Source organism: Pongo abelii, chromosome 3, assembly GCF_028885655.2.
Source record: "Pongo abelii isolate AG06213 chromosome 3, NHGRI_mPonAbe1-v2.0_pri, whole genome shotgun sequence".
Taxonomy (NCBI): domain Eukaryota; kingdom Metazoa; phylum Chordata; class Mammalia; order Primates; family Hominidae; genus Pongo; species Pongo abelii.
In genome coordinates this window covers 55,651,045-55,676,012 of record NC_071988.2, presented here as the reverse complement: position 1 = coordinate 55,676,012, position 24,968 = coordinate 55,651,045, and the positions used below count along the sequence as shown (strand labels likewise).

The window sequence follows — 24,968 nt, the reverse complement described above, 5'->3', positions numbered from 1 at the left end:
GAAGATCACTCTTCTGATTCATAGACTTGTATATTTAACTTCCTACCAAATTTTGCTCATGACACAAAAATCTAACCATTTGCTTATGTCAGAAACCTGGTAGCAATTCTTGTCACTCTCTCCCTTACCTTCCATGTTCAGTCAGTCATCAAATCATATAACTTTTTGTTCCTAAACGTTGATCAAATACATTCTTTGTCATTACCCATTTAAAACAACCATCTTTTCTTATCTTTATTACTACAAAATAGCCTTCTAATTTGCATTTCTTATTGATTCTTTTGTAAAAATTCTTTGATAGATTTCCTGTTGTTTTATTTTTAATACACAGGATTTGGAGTAAATGAAATATGAAGGGAAGGAAATAGAAAATAAATATAAATATAAATATAAGCCATTTTGCTGATGCTTTTATAATTGTAGAAAACAGACAAATAGGGCAGTCTGAAGATTTTCATCTCTGCTATATGGAGATTAGGCTGTAGCTCTTATTCTTTTTTTCTTTTAATTTAATTTAATTTTATTTTAAGTTCTGGGATACATGTGCAGGACATGCAGGTTTATTACATAGGTAAATGGTGCCATAGTGGTTTGCTGCACCTATCAACCCATCACCTAGGTATTAAGCCGTGAATGCTTTAGCTATTTATCCTGGTGCTCTCCCTCCCCCCGCCCCTGCCCCCAGGCCCCAGTATGTGTTGTTCCCCTCCCTGTCTCCATGTGTTCTCATTGTTCAGCTCCCACTTATAAGTGAAAACATGCAGTGTTTGGTTTTCTGTTCCTGCGTTAGTTTGCTGAGGATAATGCTTTCGAGCTCCATTCATGTACTTGCAAAGGACATGATCTCATTCCTTTTTATGATTGCATAGTATTCCGTGGTGTATATGTACCATATTTTCTTTAACCAGTCTACCATTAATGTGTAGCCCTCATTTTTGACTGGATCACTAAATATATAGAGCAATGCATGAAAAACAAAAACAGATTTGACTAGGACATTGAAGACTTGGCCCAGGGAGAGACAGAGAAATGCTTGATTCATCTATCATGTAATTATTTACGTTCCCTTCCCCAAGTGCAGTGGCAGGTGATTTAGTCCATACAGTCAAAATCTTCCTTGAATAGATATGGAATGCCCTTCTCTGTATCTCTGGCATGACTAAGGAGCAACTTCTTCAAGTCGTCAGTGACCACTGATATTCCAACTTCTTTGTTCATCCCTCTTCTCTTACTCTATAGACACTCATTTAGCTGCTTTATATATTAACATGGTTTTAGCCTATATTCTACTCCTGAATTCTAGACTCATGAATCCAACTGATTATTAACCATTTGCAGGTATCCTGACACCTTAATTTTAACATATTTCAACTGAATTAATTGTATTGTTGTAACCTCAACCAATTAATTGGCTACTTGCCTCTTAGACTATGTTTAGTCTTTTACTTATTGATATGTTTTGTCCCATAATTGCGTGTCTGAAGTAATATTCCCTTCTATGAAAGCCCCTTGTTAATAGCCTAGGGTTACCTTGGCAAGTCTCTGACCCCAGTCCTTGGAGACCAAGAGGAATCACCTGACTCTTGATTGGTCACCTACTTCTAGCCTCCTGACTTCCCATCCCTAGTCTGGTATCTTTAGTTACCATCACACACAAGTTCATCAAGCCCTTATAGCATATCGAGTCAAAAAGCACCAAATAGGCTTATCAGTAGGGGAAAGAGCCCAAGGAGAAGGAAACAGAAAAACAAGAGGTTTCAATAATGAAGTGGCCAAAATTTCAGAAAAGAAGTAAAAAATAGGATTAATTTCTGCGGAAAACAAGTGAGCAAGAATAGGGAGCTATTTCTTTTATTATTTGATATTTATTTTTTAGGTGCTTTCCTCAACAGTTAATACGTGATCAAAAGCACTTTTCACTAGCTGTATGTCTGATATGAATTTTGGAAACTTTCTGAGGTTCTGGCATCTTTATCAGAGAAGTTTAATTAGTTCATGTCCCTTTAGTCAGTCCTATGGTCAGTGAGTAGTTCCAAGGTGTGGCATCCTAGCAGAAGGTTTCCAGATTTCACATCTAAAACTTTTCCAATTTATTCAGCAGATATCTATTACACACCTAACAGATGACACTGTATTCTTTGATATAACAGATTACCTCATGGAATAAAAGTGGGAAGGAGCATGAGAAGGTATGTATATGCCTTCTTTGCTCCAAATTATTACGTTATCAGTCACTCCACAAGGCCCAGTGCAGTGTTAACCTGGCACAACATGCAGTAGACTATTTGACTCATTACTCTGCATTTGAATTGTTGGCATTTTCCATGTTTTAGTGTTTTCCTCTTCTAACCAAGTCTTTCCATTAGTAGCGTGATAACTGAATGGCAAAAAACTTTTCTTAACAAAAATTATTTTTTTTTCCTTTGGAGTTTGGTTGCTATTGAAACAGTTAGTAACATAATTAAAAGTAATTTAAATAGCTAATTAGATAATGTTATAGAGTAATTTCCAGCCATACATTCCCATTAGCAAATTCCCTTAAACAAAGCATCCATTGTTTATGGAGTGCAATTTGTCACTGGGTTACTGATGATATAAATGCAATTATACATTCAATGGAAGAAAGCATACACAAACTCTGGTACTCCATAAAAATTGCCATATCCATAACTCTTGAATCATTCTTACAAGTCCAAAAGATACATGGAAAATTTGGACCTCGACATTTTAACTGACTTTGCAACTGTCTGGTGTCTGGTACTAAATCATATTTTTAACAGTGAAGACCCAGATTAAAGCTATGTCAACGTTTTGACAAAACTGACCCATGAGTTTAATAAACCAAATTCCCCACTTAGTGAAACAATGCTTTTTGCTTATTTGTTGTTTTTTTGTTACATTAACCTTTTTTTAAAAAACTTAGCTGACTGGTTTAGTCAACATAGTATAGCTAGATGAATTCAATGTTTGGAAGCAGTTTCAATGTGATTTTTTATAAAATGGTTATAAAAGTTAAGAAACAATTTGTCTCTTAATAAATGTATAAAAGTTTACTCTAAAACATTCTGGGAATTCTGATATTAAGTACCTTTTGTGAAAACAAAAACACTTCTATGATTCTATTTAAACTGACCAAAGTCCTTTTTTTAATTCAATGATTCTATTATATAAGACTTTAAATACACTAATGAAAATGTCTATATCCATGAAAATAGCATCTCAGTATTGAAAAGGACTTCAGATTTAAATAAGCATCCAATTTCTGAGTGATAAACAAAGAATTTTATTTTAGGGACAATAGAAATGCACATATCACAAATTCAGTGTCTGTTGTGAGAGTACCTTGCTAAGTGTTGACACAAGAACAAACTTTAAAAGTAACATTATAACCAACCTTTAATTGGGCTAACTCTCTTCAATCAATGCTGTGGATGTGCTAGATTCTTCTAAGGGTGTGTGTGTATGTGTGTGTGAGCACAAAAAAGAAAGAGAGAGAGAGAGAGGGAAATAAAATGTTGAACACCAACCAGAATGGAATTAACTGTGCAGTGCAGCGTGAGTAACTTCAAGTGACCTGTTAACCTGTTAAGAAGTTTTGCCTAGGGTCTATGGTACAGTCCTACTTTTTCAAAAATATCATACAAATGAGGTAAAAACCCACATCACTCTCAACTTTTAAATTATAGGTATGTTTCATAAACCAAATCAATATTTCAAGTGAAAATATTTATAGTTATATGTTTTCTCTTTCTTTGCCCCTCCATTTTTCACCTCCCTGCCTCTCTCCTCCCTTCTTTTCACATTTCATGCTTCGTAAAAAAACCACAAGAAGAGAAGCACATATTTATTTAAATACATGTCTTTTGTGCATGTGCACATTAGTGAGTTAATCAACTATAAATGCAAATTTAAGCTATCATGTATGTTTCTCTATAACTGATTCTCTTAATGTGGAAATCAACTTATTTGACAGTTAGTAAACACTTCATTTAAAATTTACATTACATGCTTATAAAAGAAGATTTGTTGAGTTATCATAACTTAACATTTGACTCTTCCAATAATGTAGTGATTATGTTCACAATCTTGGAGAGGGAAACTGTTAAACTTGACAGGAAAAGGCAGACCTTTTTCTGTATAAAAATTAAATATATATGTCCAGCAAACATCTAAAATTAAACATCAAGCTAGAAAAAGTGTATTTCTCATAAAGGACAAATGTTTATTTTTCTTACACAAAAAACTTTTATAACAGCAAATGTAAGCAAGCCATTCACAAAAACAATAAAAAAGGTCAATAAACATATGAAAATATATTCCACAGTACAAGTAAAGTAGTACAAGTTAAAGATATTATACCATTCTTTATCAAATTGACAAAGCTTAAAGGTATTGATAATATTTAGTTTTGAAAAAGCAAGTATTGTTGGTAGAAAGTATACATTTTCAAGTTTATTTGAAATCTATTGATATTTGCCAAATTTGAAATGTATTGTCCTCTTGATTCATCAATTTCATTTTTTAGAAATGTACCTTAAAATGTATTTGTATAATTAGGTTTTCTCAAATATATTACAGCCAAGGTGTGCAGATAGGTTTAGGCTTCCTTGCAGTATTATGACAGAAAAACACCAAGACCTTTCAAAATGTCCATGAACATAGGCCCAGTTAAATAATTTATATATTTATGAGATATAGCCATTAAAAATGAAGGAAACAATATCCAGATATGGAAAGATTTCCATCATATATCATTACATTTATAAATAAAATAATACAAAATATCAAACAATATGTATAGTGTGATACTACCTGAGTAAAATTTTCAGAGTAAAATGAAAAGAGGATCGGGAGAACACACACATGTCTGTTTCTGTGGAGAAAATTCTAATTGGGAGGTCTCCACATGGGTAACTAATTACCTGTTGACATTGGGGAAGAGTATGGGGAGGAGCTAAAGGAAAATATAACTTTTCCTCCAAACGAATCTCTATTGTCTTAAATAAATAGCAAGCATTAGTTCTACAGTGAGCTCATAAAGTATTGCCTAAAACAATGGACGTATGTTGTAAAATTGAAATAGGTTACTTAAATAAGTATATTTAAAGTCAACAGTAGTGCAATTTTTCAATGATGATTTCGTCATTAAAAAGAGAGAAGAAAGGAACACTTGCAAGGTTTATTTGAATATCTGACTGTATAAACTGGATGATATTTCTATCTAGTTTTAATCTGACACACCAGGCCAAGAGTTTAATAGAAAATTGACAGTGCTTTTTTCCATTTATAAAAAAAAAAGTGTGATAAAGATTTTAAGAAATAACTGTTTTTGTTAGATTAGAAGAAAAATATTTATAAAGTTACTGAAGAGAAAAATGTTATAGTTTAATTAAAATTACAAATCTTAACTGCTTTATATCTTCGTATTGATTTACCCCAAACATTGGAAAAGCAAACACATGTAATTTTCCGTTGTATGTAGTAATGATGGCATTTCTTTTCTTCCTCTTCCTTTTGGCAGCTTTCAGCCGTGCCCCAATTCCAATGGCTGTGGTCCGCAGAGAGCTATCCTGTGAGAGCTATCCTATAGAGCTTCGCTGTCCAGGAACAGACGTCATCATGATAGAAAGTGCCAACTATGGCAGGACTGATGACAAAATTTGTGACTCTGACCCTGCTCAGATGGAGAATATCCGATGTTATCTGCCAGATGCCTATAAGATTATGTCTCAAAGGTATGATACTTCTAATATTCCTTTCTTTGTGCACAATATAAACCTTCAACATCCATCTGTGTTACATGTTAAACATAAGAACATAAACAGTGTTATGTATTTTAGGATACTTCGAAATAGTTTTTCCATATCTGACTATTCCCTATATCACCAAAATGCTAATTGCAAATAGCATTTGGAAAGTATTACAATTTATTGGATTATCTATTACATTTCAGGGTCTGCATGACATTGCATGCTGTTATTTTGATAGTGTTCTTTAGAACTGAGTTCATTACATGAGAGAATAAATGTATTTTTCACAATTTGCAAAAATAGGATTTTCTCCAAATATGGCAGAAAAATTATTTTACTGCTAACAATAACTTTCTAACAATGTAGGGAAAAAAAGAAGTAAAAATTAATAGGTAATTTTATAATCATTAATCAAAATGTAGTAAGAGTATTGATTAAGGATTAGTTGGCCTTGGAAAATAATTTTTAAAGTATTCTTTTGCTATTCAGCATATGAAATTAATGTAAATATTTGAGCAATCTAAATATGGCCATATTAACATCATATAAATTAATGTATCATATAATATCAGTGGGTAAGAAAAATATTTTTTATTCTAAAGAGACTGGTCAGTAGGAATGCATATTATATAAGGTTTAAATTATGTTAAAATGTCTTGATAAGTTAGCTAAATATTACACATCTCTTAGATATTTGTTCACTATTGCTATGCTTTCTCAGAAATCAGAGATAAAGTCATTCCTTTATTATAAGCCTACAGCTATTCAGTTATTTCTTTTCCTTCTATTATTTAAGGACTTTTTTAAATATAGGGAAAACTATATTTTAGATACAACTAAACAAATTGAAGTCTAAAGACAAAAACAGTAGATATCAAGGATTCTCTCTTTTGTACTTAAGAAAGCCTTCCTTATTTTTCACCTTTTGTCTTCTTCATATTCAAAATTTTGATAAGTGTTTTTGTGTGTAATTAATACATTCATAGTCAATATGTTATTTGTATAAATTAATGTTATATAAATTATTAATACAAATTATAATATGTCAGGCTTTTGATGATTAAAGCACTGATGTGTACTTGAAGGATAATGAAATATGGGCAAATCTGAGGGCTTTTGTCTATTACTAAAATGATGGCTCATGCTAAGGTGAGCATTAATAAGAAATAAGATATTAAAATTAAGGATTTCGTTTGATAAAAGTCTGGTTGCATCTTGTTGCTCTCGTGTGTCTCTATCATCGTTACATAGTTGACATACCTCCAACTATACTAAATGCTATGCCTGAAAGAGTTCTGATTATTTCATTGTGTGTAGGTATTGTAATGGTGTTTCAGGAGTGGTTTTCTATGAGTAGTATGCAATGGGCACTATGACTAAACTGATATTTTTATTTGTTTTAGTTAACCAAACATAAGATTCTGTAGAATCCATTTGGAATGTGAGTTGAGAAGGAAATTCTGCCTTTCTCTGATTCATTTTTCACTTAAAATGTAATAGAAGCATTAGCTCTTTCATCTCTATATGATTTTCACTGAAATTGTTTTAATCCTTTCATTGATATTATTAACGGCTCCAAAAATAAGCCTTTAATCTTATAATTATTTCAAAAAAGTAGTTATAATGGATCCTTTGGAGCCACTGAACTATATGGGATGCGTACACTAAGTGACAAATGTGTAGAGTAAAAATACTTTAAGCACCATTAGTAAATCATTTGTGTAAGCCCTCCTGGTGGTTTCACAAATATGAGTTGTCAGTTAGCTGAAATAACTGTGGTTAATTCTCCATGGAAGCAAGTTCTTCACTTGCCTTTTAACTGTTAAATGTACTAGATTTAGACTTGTCCAAAGTAAATGTTTTTGACTATCTGAGAAAAGAAATCAGGTTTTATTTTGTAAGCTCCCCAAGAGACGCGATGGTCATGGCCATTTAAGCTGCTTTATAACGAACTTAGTTACACTATTATGCCAACCACGGCATGTTAAATAGTGCTAATAATTACTACTTATGATATGGACATCATACTAACAGTACAAACAGTTTAAATAGATTAAAGCATTTAAACTGAAATCATAATGGAAAACATGTTTTTTTAAAAGGTATCTTAATCCTTTTCTTTTGCTTAAACTTCTAGAAAGAGACTATATAAGAGTCTAAACATTTCTAAGTATGTCTTATGAAGGATTATTACTCAGTATAAACAGCACTATTATCACCGTATTCTTGTATAACCTCGTTAAAAAAGCCCATAACTTGCTTTAGAGTGATGCAGTAGACATATGTCCCAGGCAAGGAGAGACATGAAATGTCATTGAGGCAGATATGTGAATACACGTTGAACAAAGGCATAAATTAAACTGCATACTGACATGTAAATTAAAGCTAAGTGTGAAAAATTTGGAAGTTGAATTGAAAGGCTATAACTCTTGATTTCCATATTTTTCTTCAGTAGAGCTTTGTAATCTGATATATAGTCTAGAGAAGCCACTTTCTTCATTGCTTTCCAGATTGCATTTTCTTCAATCACGTGTGCACTCATGCCATTCTGTCCACCACCCACCAATCGTCCATGCTTTACTTCTGTTTCATTATCTTACCAGAGAACTTATTAAAACATCACAACAGATTCATTTGTCCTTCTCAGGAACTTATACTTTTACTCAATTATTATCATCTACATCCCTCTTTAATCTCATCTAAACATTAATAAACCTATGTTATCATACAGCTGCCTTGTCTAAAGCAAATTGTAGGCTTCTAGAAGGCAGACTGCCTGTTGATTTTACCTAAAACCAACTTTGGATATATAAATGAATAAATAAATATGCTCTCTAGTTTTGTTATACCACTTAAAAGCTTTCTTAATGCTATTATTTGAATGTTTTCTATTTCTTTTTATTTTTATATATTTTAGAGAGTTTTTAAAAAAATATATTACACATAACTTTGGAAATCTAAATATGAAAATGACAGTTTAGCAACTGGATAACTTTAGAAATTTTATATTTGGCATTCAGCTTAGGTTTCATATTATTCTTAACTATTAATGGAAATATTTCAGTTGTTAACCAGCACTTGAAAGTTTACAACGTGCAGTTTACCATGACAGTTACTTTTGGGCTTGATGGATAAATAAGTTAGTCGTGTTTTCTCCCCATAAAACTATGTATTTTTTGGCAGATGAGAAAACTCAACTATACCATTTGCTCAACATTTTACTTTTTATCTCATTTATATGTATTGAAGAGATTAAAGGAAGAAGGCTCTTCCAGCTAAATGACATAAGAGAGCATTTCACTGGAGAGGCAATCTTAGAGCTGCTTCTTGAAAGATGGCAGCATTAGTGGAACCAGAAGAGACCTAAGTGATACTAGCTATGTAAGTGGAAGAACACTAGAAAAGAACACAAGGGCATAGCTTTTTTCTAGTAATCTTTTGCTCATCCTTGGTTCACAAGTTTATTGCTGTTCTGCTGTGGACTTTTTATTAATGTATAATATGCCTACAGAAAATTCCGTATATCATACATGTACACCTCAATGAATTTTCACAAATCAAGCTCATCCATGTAACTATCACAGATAAGGCAGAAAATTAATGTCACCTCAGAAAGCGCCCCCTTGTGCTCTGCACCAGCCATATTCCTTCCTGCCCTATCCTGATTTCGAAAACTCTAAGTTAGTTTTGCCCACTTTGTAATTTTAATAAAAGGTTTCATATATTGTGTACTTCTTGTCTGGCTTCTCTCATGTAATGATTTATTTTTAATGTAAATTTGTTGAAGCATTTGTATGTACTATGTAATTCACTCATTTCAATTGTACAATGATGTTTTTAGTGAACTTAGCAAGTGTTGCAACCGTTGCAATAAATCAGTTTTAGAATATTGTTGTCACCACAGTAAGATTCTGCATGCCAATTACTGTTCATCCCAATCTCCTTCCCCATCCTGTGCAATGTCCGATCTACTTTCTCTCTATATGTTTATCCTCAATGTATTATTTTAAAGCTAAAAAATGAGTATTTAAAATCAAGTTAAATTTAATGGGCTTTTCAGTGGTTACAATATAGAAGAAATATTGGTAGTTATTTCTGGAGGTATGGAAATAAATATGTTGCTTGTATTTTGAATCCTCTTAGAATCAAACATCATGAATCTAGACATTTAAAAATTATTTCTTTTGAGTTTTCTATCAAGTATAGATGTTAAATGTACAAAGTAGGAGTATTTTTTTTCTATTTAAAGGAGTGATCTAAGTTTTGTTTTAGACTCAGGGTGTTCACATATAATAGTCACATTAGGAACATGCAGAAAAGAGAGAGAGAGGGAAGGCTGGGTGCTGTGGCTCACACCTGTAATCGCAGCCCTTTGGGAGGCCGAGGCAGGAGTATTACTTGATTCCAGGAGTTCAAGACCAGCCTGGATGTTTTATGAAACACCCATCTCTACAAAAAATAAAAAGTTAGCTGGACATGGTGGGGTGCACCTATGGTCCCAGCTGCTCGGGGTTGCTGAGGTCAGAGGATGCCTTGAGCCCAGGTTAAGGCTGCAGTGAGTTGTGATCGCAGCACTGCACTTAGCCTGGGTGACAGAATGAAACTGCCTCAAAAAAAAAATAGAGAAAGAATTGTTTCCCATCTTTCTGAAAAGTTAGTTTTCAGTTTATGTCAATAGCACTGAAGGTAATTTTATAGCTTACGAAAGATCTTGCGTTCTGCTGAAGTCATTCGGGGTGATGCTAAGAATTTTTTCAATAGTATGAGGAGGTGAAATGCCAGTGGCAGTTTTGGAGTGTACATAGCCTAGTAAGTGTTCTGCAATAACTGCATTTATATACATGAGTTGTTCCGTTCAAGTATTCTCCTTTGCTTCTTTGACAGATCCATTATATTGTCTTGTATTTCTCTTATGAACTATAACAGATCAGAAACAATTCCTCATGTTAGGAATTTTTCCATTGAATCCACATTTTATGTAATAAAAAGAAAGAAAGGCATAGAACCTATAATATATAATACATTACTTAAGGATTACTATCTGTGTGCATGTCTTTTTAAACATAAAGGAAAAGAAAGGAGAGAAGGAAGATAACTTTTTCCAGGGCCCAAATGTAGAGAATATGGAGAAATGGGAAATTTCCTATATGGAGGGCATTTATTTATTTCTTCTCCTCTAATATTTAGCTTCTTTCAATTCTGAAAGTACATTTTGATAATGTCTGCTAAATTACTTTCAAGTATTTCTTGCTATTAATTTAATTTTGAGAGAAATTGTGTGTTACCATATGCATTGTTCAAAATTTAAAAATTTAGTAAATGATTCAAATATTTCATTATGGCTTATGGGAAAAGCTAAAGGGAATTGTGTTAGGTCTCCTTTGCCCACAGGAACTATTAACCCTTTATTGCAGCCATACTCAAAGCATGGGTCATGGAAATTTGGAATCCCTTTTAAGGAGTCTACAAGGTCAAACCCAGATTTTTCTCTGGTTGTATGCTTTAATTTCTTGCTTTTTCTTTTCTGTGTATCCATTGCATGTTTTTCATAAGGTTACCATGAGGCTTACAAACACTGTCTTATAACCCACTATTTAAAACCAATGACAACTTAACACTGATTGCATAAAGAAACAAACTCACAAAAAGGAAACTAATAAAAACTCTACACTTTAACTTCATCCTCCCGCTTTTTAACATTCTGTCGTTTTTCTTTATGTCTTAATGTGCTGTTTATGTCTTGAAAAGTTGCTCTAGTTATTATTTTTGATTGGTTCATCATTTAGTCCTTCTAGTTAAGTCAAAAGAAGCTTATACATCATAATTACAGTGTTATACTAATCTGTGTTTTTCTTTGGCCTACTGTTACCAGGGAGGGGTTTTTTTGTTGTTTGTTTGTTTCTTCTTTTTTTGTTTTGCTTTTTCCTTCAGGTGATTTCTTATTGCTCATTAACATCCTTTTTATTTCTGATTGAAGATCTCCCTTTAGCATTACCTGTCTGGTTTTGATGAAATCACTCAGCTTGTGTTTGTCTGGGAAGGCCTTTATTTCTCCTTCATGCTTAAAGGATATTTTCACTGGATATACCACCCTAGGGTAAAAGTTTTTTCTTTCAGCACTTTAAATATGTCATGCCACTCTCTCCTGGCCTGTAAGGTTCCCACTGAAAACTGTTGTCAGATGTATTGGAGCTTTGTGTCATTTGGGTTTTTTTGTTTTGTTTCGGTTTGGTTTTTTCCGTCTGGCTGCTTTTAGGATCCCTTCTTTATCCTTGACCTTTGGAAGTTTGATTATTAAAAGCCTCAGAGTAGTCTTCTTTGAGTTATATCTGCCTGCTGTTCTATAACCTTCTTGTATTTGAATGTTGGTGTCTTTGTCTAGGTTTGGAAAGTTCTCTGATATTATCCCTATGAATCCCCCTTGTCTCTGTCTCTTTCCCTCCCTCCTCTTTAAAGACAATAACTCTTAGATGTGTTCTTTTGAGGCTATTTTCTAGGCATGCTTATTGGTTTTTATTCTTTTTTCTTTTGTCTCCTCTGATTGTGTATTTTCAAATAGACTGCCTTCTATTTCACTAATTCTTTCTTCTGTTTGATCAATTCTGCTATTAAGAGACTTTGAAGCACCCTTCAGCATATCAATGGTATTTTCAAGTCTAACATTTCTGCTTGATTCCTTTTAAGTATTTCAATCTGCTTATTAAATTTGTCTGATATAACTCAGAATTCCTTCTCTTTGCTATCTTGTATTTCTTTGTGTTTCCTCAAAACAGCTATTTTGAATTCTCTTTCTGAAAGGTCATATATCTCTGTTTCTCCAGGACTGGTCCCTGGTGCCTTATTTAGTTCATTTGATGAGGTCCTGTTTTCCTGAATGTTCTTGATACTTATAGGTGTTCTTCAGTGTTTGGTAATTAAAGAGGTAGATATTTATTGTAGTCTTTACAGTCTGGGCTTGTTTGTGCCTGTCCTTCTTGGGAAGGCCTTCCAGGTATTTGAAGGGACTTGGGCCCCAAGCCCAATAATGTTGTGGTTTTTGCAGACTCATAGAGGCACTGCCTTGGTGGTCTTGGATAAGACCTGAAAGAATTATCTCACTTATCAGGCAGAGACTTGTTTTTCTCCCTTACTCTAAAACATATGGAGTGTCTCTGTCTGTGCTGAGCCACCTGGTACAGGGTGTGTAATGATGAAAGCACCCCTGTGACCACCGTCACTGGGACTGTGCTGGGTCAGACCTGAAGCCAGCATGGTACTGGGACTTGCTCAAGGCCTTAACCTTCAGGGTAGTGAGTTCCTCAGGCCCTGGAGAGTGTCCAGAGATGCTGTCTGAGAGCCAAGAACCGGAGTCAAAAACTTTACCAATTTGCCTGATGTTCTATTCTTCTGCAGCTAAGCTGGAACTCAAACCACAATACAAAGTCCTTCCCACTCTTCGCTCCTCTTGCTATGGCTGAGGATCCTCTCTTGTGGCCCCCACCACTACCAGTCCATGGGGTTTGTCGAGCCCACAGCCAATGTTCACTTAAAGCCCAAGGTGTCTTCCTCAGCTTGTGGTGAACATTGCCAGGCCTGGAACTCACCCTTCAGGGAAGCGTATTCCCCTCTGGCCCAGAGCAGGTCCAGAAATGCTGTCTAAGAGCCTAGGCCTCGACTCAGGGACTCCAAGGGCCTGATTACTGCTCTACCCCACTGTGGCTGAGCTGATAGTTGGGGTGCAAGACAAAATCCCCTTTATTTTTCCCTTTGCTTTTCTTAAACAGAAGAAAGTATTTCACCATAGCCACCACAGCTGGGAATGTGATGGGTCTTTTCTGAAGCTAGCACGTCTCAGAGCCCAAGGCCCATTGCACACCCCCTGGGTATCAGTGGTGGTTTTTCAGGGCCCAAGCCTTCTTTAGTCAGCAGGTCCTTCCAGGACTGGACTCTTCACTTCAAGACAGTGGTCCTTTTTGACCCAGGATGTGTTGAGAAATGTCATCTAGGAGCTATGGCCTGGAATGGGGGCCTCATAATTCTGCCCGGTGCCCTATCCTACTGTGGCTGAGCTGGTATCCAAGATGCAAGACAAAGTCCTCTTTCTTCTTCACTCTTCTCTCCTTTAGCAGAAGGAAGGAGTCACTTTTGTTGCTACAAGCTGCACTGCCTGGGGTTAGAGGAGCGATGGCACAAGCACTCCTTGAGCTGTGCCAGGTGGTATCTTCCTAAGTCACATGCCACCCAAGTTCACTGGCTCTAAGCCCAGCCTAGCACTAGGAATTGCAGTCCTCGTGTCCCAAATTTCCTTTCAAGTTTACCTAGGACCCCAGAGCACTTTGGCCCACAGTGGTGAGGCTTGCCATGAAACCCGAGTTCCGGCCCATGGGATGAGTGATTCCCCTCTGTCTAGGACTGGTCCAAATGCTCCCTCCTTGTGTGGGTGCTGGTTGAGCCCAGCATGATTTAATTCTCTGCTGTGACAGGGCAGCACTGAGTTCAATGTAAAGTTTCTCAGTCACTGTGTCTCCCTCCCTAAAGTTCACAGATACTCTCTCTGTGCCTCATGACCACAGCCAGGGAATGGGGAGGGGTGTCAATGGCGATTCAAGACTGCCTCTCCTGCTCTCCTTAGTTCCCTCTTTTGGAAATATGAAGCTAAAACCAGGTACTTTGATTTCTCATCTGATTTTTAGTTCTTGTCATGGAGCTTTTCTGTGTGCAGACAGTTGTAAAAATGTGCTGTTCCAGCAGAAGGGGACAAATGGTGTATGCTTCCATTCTGCCATCTTGCTCTGCCCCTTAGTTACTTTTAAATACTTGTAAATGAGAAAATGTATTATGCCAGCCTTTTGTAATCAGATTTGAATGTAACTGACTGAGTGCTGTATAATTTCTAATGTTTTATATACTGAGACTTTAGACGGAGCAATCTTCACAATCAAACCTTTTGCTAATAAGTTATAAAAACAAAAGTGAATTTTTACTTGTGCCACACTAGTAACTTTGGTTTATTATATACTTAATTTTATTATTGTGTGGCATTGTGATTTTATTTTTCATTCTCTGCCAGAGCTCAACTTACACTGAAAACATATTATGAAATTTACCTCCTTGAATACTGTATGTCTACCAATCATAAGCTTTAATTGACTCATTATTTATTATTCTGCAGGCAGGAGAATTGCTCAAGCCCGGGAGTTCAACCCTAGCCTGGGCAACATGGTGAGACCTCATCTCTACCAAAAATTAAATTAAATAAGTAGCTGGATGTGGTGCCATACGCCTGTGGCGACAGCTACTTGGGAGGGGAAAGTGGGAGGATTGCTTGAGTCTGAAAGTTCAAGGCTGAAGGAAGCTGTGATTGCCTTACTGCACTCCAGCCTGCGTGACAGAGGAATACCCTGTCTCAAAAAACTGTTGGGAAATAACTGTTATCCTAGTATTTGTTAATATGATACAATGCATTAATTGATAATGGTTTCTGTAAAGTTAGATATTTACCTTATCACTTGTGTAGAAAAAGATATATAAATCATATCTATTTGTAATTATGATTTCCAAATGGTAAAAGTGAAGTATGTTTTTTTTTCATGCATAAGGGCTAATTTCAATATATAAATATATATGTGTTTGTGTTCTGACTCAAAAAGACTTGAGATCTTTCCAAAAATGTTAGTGCCCATAACTATTAGTACTATCAATCTTTGAAAATAAACATTTGGAGCTGTTTCTTGGACTCGTTCGTGTATTGAGAAAGTAATGCTTGGCAAAGAATATAACTCTACAGGAATGCTGTAATATAAAAAGAAGAAAATATACTTCAAAAGTAATAAAAAGACAAGAAGGAGAGATAGTTGTTACAAAAGGAGGAGACTAGCTGTCTATGGGTTAAAAGGTGAGTAGATGATAATTGAACTAAAGGGAACCTTTTCAGTTAAGCTTATTGATGTTGTTGAATTATTTAGAGCCACTTTGATCCCAGACCTTCATCAATGATCATCTGAACACCTCTGTATATTTTACTATTACATATTAATGTTCTCCTGGAGATTTGAATTCACTTAGCAAATGTAGTGCATCAATGTTATATGAGATAGTTATGACAGTTCTTTACCAATACAAACATTTTTTAAAAGATCATATTATAATATGATCCCCTGATTTAGTAACATTGACTTTTTTATTTGTTTCATGGTAATGGTCATTTTTTGTTTTTTTTTCTTACTTTTACAACTATACACGTGAAGTCCACCAAAGCCTGGATATATGGTATACCCTTCAGGTTTTCTGTTATAGGTGATATATATTTCATATGTATTTCTCATATATGTTATAGCTACATATTTCTAACTGCTTAGACACTCATTTTTATCTTCTTTCTCTCTCCTAACCACAAATATCTGTCTTTTTATCATAATTTGGCATAAAAATACCTATGGCCAGTTTCATCAGTTAAAATCTTCCGGACAGTGGGAATTATTTATCTGTATGTATTTTAGAAATTAGGGACACAAAACATACTGCTCTCTCACAAATTAGTCTCTGCAAAATTTGTCATAATACAGGTTTTTCACCTTTCTAGGTAATTCAAGTAGATCATCCTTGCCTGAGGAGATACAATCCTGAATTACTTTCTAAGTTTGTTTCTAAAGCAAACATAGAGCCCTTCAAATGGTTTATAGTAAGTTAGCGTTTCCCTGCTGTGACATTTAAAAAAAAATGTTCAACTATAACAACAAACATGTGTAGTATAATTTTTTGTGGAAAGGCATAGAATTGGAAAAGCATAAATAATATTAGCAGCATAAGCCCACATGGATACCGGAGGGCAACATGAACCTCCTGCGAACTAACAGAAAAGTGGATCTTAATGTAATTTGTGAAGTACATAACATCTAAAATGTTACACGTGAGTCAACGTGAAGGAAAAATGATTCTCATGAGATGCTATCAGATGCATATCTATACATATTTCATAGCTGTAATTCATTATAAAATAATATCAGCAACAAATAACAAAAAGAAGCTACAACATAAATCTCATCCCCTACATTCCTTTAATCTGTTGTGCTATAATTTTTTGTCAGAAATGATTGAAGAACATGTGTTTTGATGGTTACAGCATGAACTCAAATATCCTTAGAGTGGCACCTTTGAAAATAGTATGCCAGTGGTGTTGGCATCCATGTGAACACACAAACACATTTACACACATACGAGTGAGATCATAACTTCTGATGTAATTATATAAGGTATATATGACATATATTTGTAAAATGCAAATTAATTTCATGAAAAAATGTTATCTAATGGTTTAAGATTTCAAAAAGCTTACTCTTTTTTCATTTATTAAGGAATAAATGACTATATTTTATCCATTTTTTATTTAAATTTTTTTTTATTTTGTCAGGATGATAGAGCAGACATAATTATTTTATTTTACTGATGACAGAGCTGATGCTCCAACTGGTAAAGAGATTAATACAAGGATATGACCCTTTGCCTTTTAGGGGCCAAGGGAAAACTTAGCTTTTGCTCTCTGAAGGTTCACTGAAAAAATAAACTCACTAAAGGCACATGAATTGGATGAAATACATACAAATTTTGTGAACGTATACACAGAAGCCTTCAGAATGAAGACCCAAAGACACAGGAAAAATTGTTCATTTTTATACTTAGGCTCAACAAAGTATGGACAGCCATGTAGAAATATGATTGCACAAAATGCTATGGCCTAATGCTAATAGACTGAGTGAGTGGGGAAACCCAGCAAGGCCCAACTGTCTAGATTCTTCCTGGCCTCTCAGATCATTCATTCCTTCTGGGTATGAGGCAGGACCCTCTCTGGAATGGGAGTTTCATCATCTACAGTCAAACAAGATAGGTCGGATAATTCCTTTTTGTTCTTTGAGACAAAATCTCATTCTGCCGCCCAGGCTGGAGTGCAATGGTGCGATCTGGGCTCACTCCGCCTCCCGGTTTCAAGCGAATCTCCTGCCTCAGCCTCCCGAGTAGCTGAGATTACAGGTACTTGCTACCACGCCTGGCTAAGCTTTGTATTTTTAGTAGAGATGTGGTTTCTCCCTGTTGGCCAAGCTGGTCTCGAACTCCTGACCTCAAGTGATCCACTCGCCTCAGCCTCCCAAAGTGCTGGGATTACAGGCATGTGCCACTGCGCCTGGCCTAGATAATTTCTTTATGGTCAGTTTTTCCAAGGAAAGCTGGAGGGAAAGATAGAGTAATGATTTTAGGTATTATGGCTAGCCTTGGGGAAAAGGAGTTCTGGTTTCTATGGCTAGCCTCCAGGGTGAATGGGACTGAGACACGAGAACAGGAGAAAGTCAGAGAAAAATTTTTGCTTCTGCGGCCACTTCCAAGGCTTTCATTTTGCGGTATTGTCTTCTGAGTCACAACAACTTTTACTCCAAGTTTAATTTTATAAATTTTCTGAACTAGTTTATTTGGAAAGCAAAATGACTGATATTTGTTATTTTGATAGAAAAGTGTATCTTCCATTTATTGGCAAGATAAAAAATTAATTTAAACTGAAAGTTTTCTAATTAAAAGAGGAAATGGGCGAGGCGTGGTGGCTCATGCCTGTAATCCCAGCACTTTGGGAGGCCAAGGCGGGCAGATCACGAGGTCAGGAGATCGAAACCATCCTGGCCAACATGATGAAACCCCTTCTCTACTAAAAATACAAAAATTAGCTGGGCATGGTGGCACGCATCTGTAGTCCCAGCTATTCAGGAGGCTGAGGCAGGAGAATCGCTTGAACCCGGAAGGCGGAGGTTGCAGTGAGCCGAGATCACTCCACTGCACTCCAGCCTGGGCAGCAGAGTGAGGCTGCGTTGCAAAAAAAAAAAAAAAAAAAAAAAGAGAAAATGAATTGGAAATGAGATATTCAACTACTGCAGATTTTTTTTAAGAAAAAGTTGTCTCCTGGAGCTCCAAAATTATGTTAGGTTTAGGAAGGTGTTTAGAAATCAGACCCCCCTACTCCTCAGACACTTATGTCTCATCTGTAAATTCAGAGCGTGTGGTTTGAAATCTTTACAATAGGCTTTGGTTTGGCATCCAAGCCACATGTCCTGGTACACACTGCTTTGGAGCAATTTAGAATACTTGCTTTGAAGGCTTATTATAAACATAGAAAAATCTGTTTTTCCGTAAGGATAGCACCAGAGTGCCAAAGAGGTTATTATTGTGACTAGACATCAACGTTTTTACATGGTCCTCTATTATTGAATCAGAGGTGTCATTCTGGATTTTGATAATCTTTATTTTTCTATGTAAGTCAAAACAGAAGGGTTTAAAGAATTCCTGTCTCAAAAAGAATCTCTCTTTATTACGCCTTTAGCAATACATTAGCTTCACGTTCTAAAAAAAAACATGGTATATTTACATTGGTGAATGTTTTACTTGCCCATTGATATTTAATTATTTTCTTATATGACTTCTAGGTATAGAATTCTGGTTCTGGGAAAATCCTTACAACATATGCAGTTTAACCTTCAAAATCAGAAAAGTTTTAGAAATTGGGGGCATTTTTTTTTTTTATTTGGGGGCCTTCAGTCTTTTAAGGATTCCAGGACATCCAGCTTCATTTCTATAGTATGGATAGTATCTTTTCCCTATCCCACTCCTTCCTTTACATTTCTATATAAGAATGCTGTTACTTTTTTACTTTAAAATTATCTCTCTATGAATTTGAGTCATTGTGATTTACAAGTTTTCAATTTATCTATTAACAAATGCGTCAAAAATCTTGTAGGCCAATTTCAATAAAGATACTTTGTTTCCTTTCCAATCACACAGGGAACACCCATTCCTTTATCTTTTTGTTTTATAGAACTATATATACTCTTTAATATTCTACCATTTGACCAGTGTTTGAAACCTATAGAACACAATCTTAATTTTAGTAACTATAAAAACAACAAAATATGTCATTTCCGAATCAATTTATGTCAATTAAACACAATTTTAAAAATATGAATGAGCTCTACTCAATGAATTCAAACTATTAATTCCCACAGAGAACAATAAACTTTGGTCATAATTTTGGGAACAAGTTTTTGCACATATTTGAAATTGTGTTCATGAAGCCCAAATAACCATGATTGGAAATAAATTATCATTTTTCCTACAGTTTTCAGAACCTAGATGATATTACAAAAGCATCTGTTTACATGCTAAGACTCATAAATATTTCAATTTTAATTTTGTCTATCATACTTCATGCCAGTGGTGGTAGGGACTATTCTGTCAGCATTCAGCTGTGGTCATTCTGCTAAGGAAGACAACATAATTGTTTTTGAAAAGGTTTTCAGAGGTGCATGGAGAAATAAAAATAAATTTGTATCTTCCTGTAGCAGATGAGTGGAAGCACTACCATTTTAAGGTCATTCAAACTACTATACGTAGGTATTTCCACCATCCATGTGTCTTAAAGTGATTTATGTTTTCTAAAACAAATTTTCAACTATTCTGCCTTCTGCGTGATTGTGAATATACATTGTTAGATCATAAATGTGTTAAGGAAATTTCACTTTTAAGTGGGATAAAATCTAACTAATTTAAGATAAATAATAAATAATAACTAGTAAAATAAGTAAATGATTAATAAATAAATGGAAATACATTGGTTCAGATAACTGAATAATGAAGTTGGCCTTTGAGTTGCTTGATCCATGCTAAAATTACCTCCCTGTCTTATATCTGCCAACCCTGGTTTGGTTGCTTCCTTAGAATTCCAATGTGTAATAACCCCCAGTAGCCCTAGGGTCTCCCCATCAAGGCTAAAGCAGTTTCAAGACTCAGTAAGTCCAACGAAAAGCCTCTTTATCCCTGCTTTTCCAGAAAAGCCCACTTATCCTTATTGGATCAGCTTGACATCACATCCCTAAAGTAATTACTTGGTGAGAGGATGGGAAGCATAGATTGCCTTAAACCAGTGGCTCTTATCTGGGGGTAATTTTGCCTCCATGGAATACTTGGCAACGCATAGAGACATTTTTGGTTGTCACAACTGGAAAGATGTTAGTGATTTGTACTGTGAAGAGGCCAAACATGCTGCAAAATATCCTGTAACGTACAGAACAGCCCCCAACAACAAAAAATACCAAGCTCCAAATGTCTGTATTACCAATATTGAGAAACCCTGCCTTAAGCCAATCAGTGCCCGCCCTTGGAGCTAAGATTGGTTTCAATCCCATGTGAAGCACATATTGAAAAATGAAGGAACGAAGCTCACTGAAGGTCAATCTGCAGGTTCTTGACAGAAAGCTTGAGAGACAGATGCTGGGGAAACAATCAAAACTATCCATCCATTACTTCAAAGGCAATTCAGTATTATTATGCAGGACAAACACAAAACAGTTTATCCTTCACTAGAAATAACAATGCCAAGTATAATACTGTATAATAGATTACAACTATGAGCAGGGATATTATTAGTTTCTCCAAGTAAACTCAGGAGTTCATCTACATACTTAAAAGGGGCTATATTTTGAGCTATGAAAATGTCACTATATTAATCAGAAATGTAGCATGTCATATCACCTACAAATCATTCCTTTGGCCTCGGTATTGAATAATTGAATTTCTTAGATTTTCTCTATTCTATTAAAGTAAGATATTTCAAGCAATAATATTCGTAGATTTTTAGAGAAGGGGGTTTATCCTTGTGAATATTGTCTCACAGTGGCATTTCATTCTGTCAATATTGTTGAAAACATTTTGATAGACCACATAAATAACAGTCACCCACACACTATTTACATTAGTAATTAACAGGAATAGAGTTTTAGGGATTAGAGGCATTACCAGCACTCCAGCATTTTTCTCTGAATGAAATAACCAGCACAGTGGGTGGCCAACTGCATTTTTAAACCTAGCAGGCTAAATTCTGGAATCGAAAATATCAAACTCTTAGGGAAGGGTTTGACTATAAGGTTTGCTACCAATGAGTTACACTTGTAAGGAAATGCCTCTTAAACAATCCAGCCTTGGAATTTAGAAAACTGCAGAGCTCTTTCCAAATATATATTGCTACTCATTTTCTATATAGCTGGTCGTGTTCTAGGTTAAAAGGCCACAAAGTGAAAATGGGATCAGAGTTCTCCTTTGCTCATAAACACATTCCACTGTAAGGCTAGAACCACGAGTATTTAATTGTGTATGCTCAAAGTTTTTGGAATACAGCACTTATATCTCAGCACTTAGAATATTTTCAGTAAGAAAAAATGAACAAGGAACAGATGCTTTTGAAAAATTAAACTTACCAACTACCATCCCTCTTAGTGTGTGTGTGTTTGTTTGTTTGTTTATTTTCCTTGACATCTGGGATTCAGTTTAATGGCACCATTTACCCTGGTCACAGAGATTCCAAATCTCAGAATCTTTGAGGTTCCTGCAGCAGCACCATATGCATCCACAAAAACCAAGCCAATCAAACGAGACAAACACTATTCCCATATGGTGGTCCTTCAATTCTGAAAGAAAAAAAATCAGTACCTCAGTATTCATCTTGAGGCATTTAGAGTGCTAGATGCCCTATGATCTGACTGGAGATCCTGCATGAGAGAGACATTTGGCACTAATTAAATTTGAATTCTAATTTTAGTTTTGTCATAACTTTTGCACCTAAGGTCTTTTCCCTGTCTTATCATCACTGGTCTGGGAAACAAATACTGAAGCCCTGTGCTGTTCTAGGTTAAAAGGCCACAAAGCGAAAATGGGATCAGAGTTCTCCTTTGCTTATAAACACATTCCTCTGTAAGACTAGAACCGTGAGGCTGTGCTTATGATTTTGATCTGAGAGCTGGATGCCTTCATTATGTCCGTGTCTGCCCTCCACTCTAGGTTGTTGAGGTCTAGATAATTAAAAGAAAATGATATAGAAACATGAGCCATGCTTAGTACTAACTATAACTTTTAAAATTATCTTGAAATTGTTTAATTGCTGGTATTATTGCTCTGGAATAAAATGCCTATAAAAGGTGCAAAGAAATACCATAATATTTTTCTCTTGGAATGAAACAACCAATGAATCGCATGTTAAAATTGTTTAAATATTTAACATTGTATAATATGACTTAGCAAAAAAAAGTCTTGAAATAATATTGAAACTCAAATGATCCTTTCTTCCTCTTTCTTTAGTTCAGTTTGAACTTTAAAACGCAGTAAAATAATTCCATGTGTTCTACTCTAAAAATAATTGCTGCAGTTTTTACAGTCCTAACATTTCTTGTTTTTTAACACATATACTAAATGAGGCATTGTTAGATAATGCATAATAAATGGTATGATTCATTTGTAACAGAAAAAAAACAAAACTTGTTTTTAGCAGTAATCAAATGTTTCAGTCTGAATAGAAAATAACTAAAAAGTGGCCAGGCACAGTGGCTCATGCCTGTAATCCCAGCATTTTGGGAAGCCAAGGTAGGTGGATCACTTGAGGTCAAGAGTTTGAGAACAGCCTGGCCAATGTGGAGAAATCCAATCTCTACTAAAAATACAAAAATTAGCTGGGTGTGGTGGCACACCCCTGTAATCCCAGCTACTTGGGAAGCTAAGGCATGAGAATCACTTGAACCTGGGAGGCAGAGGTTGCAGTGAGCTGAGATCATGCCATTGCACTTCAGCCTAGGCGAAAGAGTGAGACTCTGTCTCAAAAAAAAAAAAAAAAAAAAGAAAAGAAAAAAAAAACTAAAAAGTATATTATGATCACAAAATCTACAAAAATTAGAAAATTTGGATTATAAAAAGAAAGTATCTTGCAGCAAAATGGAAATCAAAAGTAAACTATTCTGTGTTTTGAGGGAGCCTTTAAATTCGTCTCATTATAACTTTCACTTCCACAGAAAATAAGGAAGTAATTTTCATAGAATTTGAATCTTAAAAGAGTAAATAATATTTTTACTTTTTGTGTATAGGCATGGAGTGGAGAAGATTGTTAATTTTGTTTTATCAGAGAGAACTTGATGTTTCATAAGAAAAGTCAACAGCAAATGTGTGTCTACAATAATACTAAATAGATAATGTGATGGTACTCTGTAGAAGCGTCTGGCAAATTCTACTGAAGTGAGAATAAGTGCAAGAATGTACACTCTAATTAATTATTCCATATTCTATGTGAACATTGTGATGTGTAAGTGGTTCTACTTATAGTCTAGGGATACAAGTAAATTATGTATCGTTCAAGATCATTGATTTCAAACTTAAAGAGAAACCAAAATGCTGTTGTTTTGGCAATAATATCACCTTGATACAAAAAAGTGCAAGTTTTACTTTTTAAGCAAGTGGCACATATCCATGGTTTCTGTATTTCTATAGACCTTTATGAAAAGCTTGCGTATGTGAAATGAGTATTGAGAATTGATGCCGAGCAAGTCCAGGATTGACAGCATAAGCAGACTCAAAATGCCCATGAAAATAAGCCTTCATCTAAGATATTCTTCCACATACACTGCTTAGCCAGGAGTCATACTAAATGCTGGGAACTTAAACATGACTAAAATAGTCCCTAATTGCAAGGAGATTTAATGGGAGAGATGACAAATACTTTACATAAAATATGGTAGATGCAGTGAGAGTGATACAGGTAATTAAAATATCACCTGGAAGGGCTCCTACTGCAGCCTGAGGTGAGCTAGGAAATGTCACAGAGAGGTTGGAATCTTAGCTCAGTCTTAAACTGTACATAAAAAAAGGGGGTCACAGTGCATTCTAGGCTAAGGCTTTACCATGGGCTAAAGGGGAACTATGGGATTGCACAGATGTGAAGTGAACTAATGCAGGTTGGTGAACATTTGAAGTTAAAGTGTAAATCAGAGAGCTGTAATGATGAGGTATCTACAGACAAGGCAAAATAATAGCTTGCTTATTATGTTAAGAGCATTGGATTTTCTAATGACTGTGTTAGTTTGCTAAGGCTGCCATAACAAAATACCAGAGATTAGGTGGCTTGAATATCAGAAATGTATTTTCTCACATTTCTGGAGTCTAGAAGTTCAAGATCAAGGTATTGTCGAGGCCTTTCCTTGGCTTGTAGACAGACAAGTCCTCACCGTGTCCTTACTTGGCCTTTTCTCTGTGCCCTTACATCCCTTGTGTCTCTTTCTCTTCTTATAAGGACATCAGTCCTATTGGACGAGGGTCCCATCTTTATGACCTCATTTAACCTCATTTAGCCTTTTTAAAGGCCCCATCTTCAAATACAGTCACATTGGAGGT

General features: G+C 35.2%; 1 protein-coding gene across 50 annotated transcripts in view; it reads left to right on the top strand.

Annotated features, from left to right (window-relative positions):
- Positions 1-24,968, top strand: part of ADGRL3 (adhesion G protein-coupled receptor L3) — an 858,853-nt gene that overhangs the window by 382,008 nt on the left and 451,877 nt on the right. For 49 of the 50 annotated variants that reach the window (XM_063723430.1, XM_063723427.1, XM_063723423.1 and 46 more), the window contains one exon: positions 5,522-5,735. In XM_063723430.1, coding sequence (XP_063579500.1) covers positions 5,522-5,735 — 214 coding nt within the window. Of the gene's footprint in view, positions 1-5,521; positions 5,736-24,968 lie in introns of those variants that run through there. The other variant, XM_054553953.2, reaches the window with a different exon arrangement.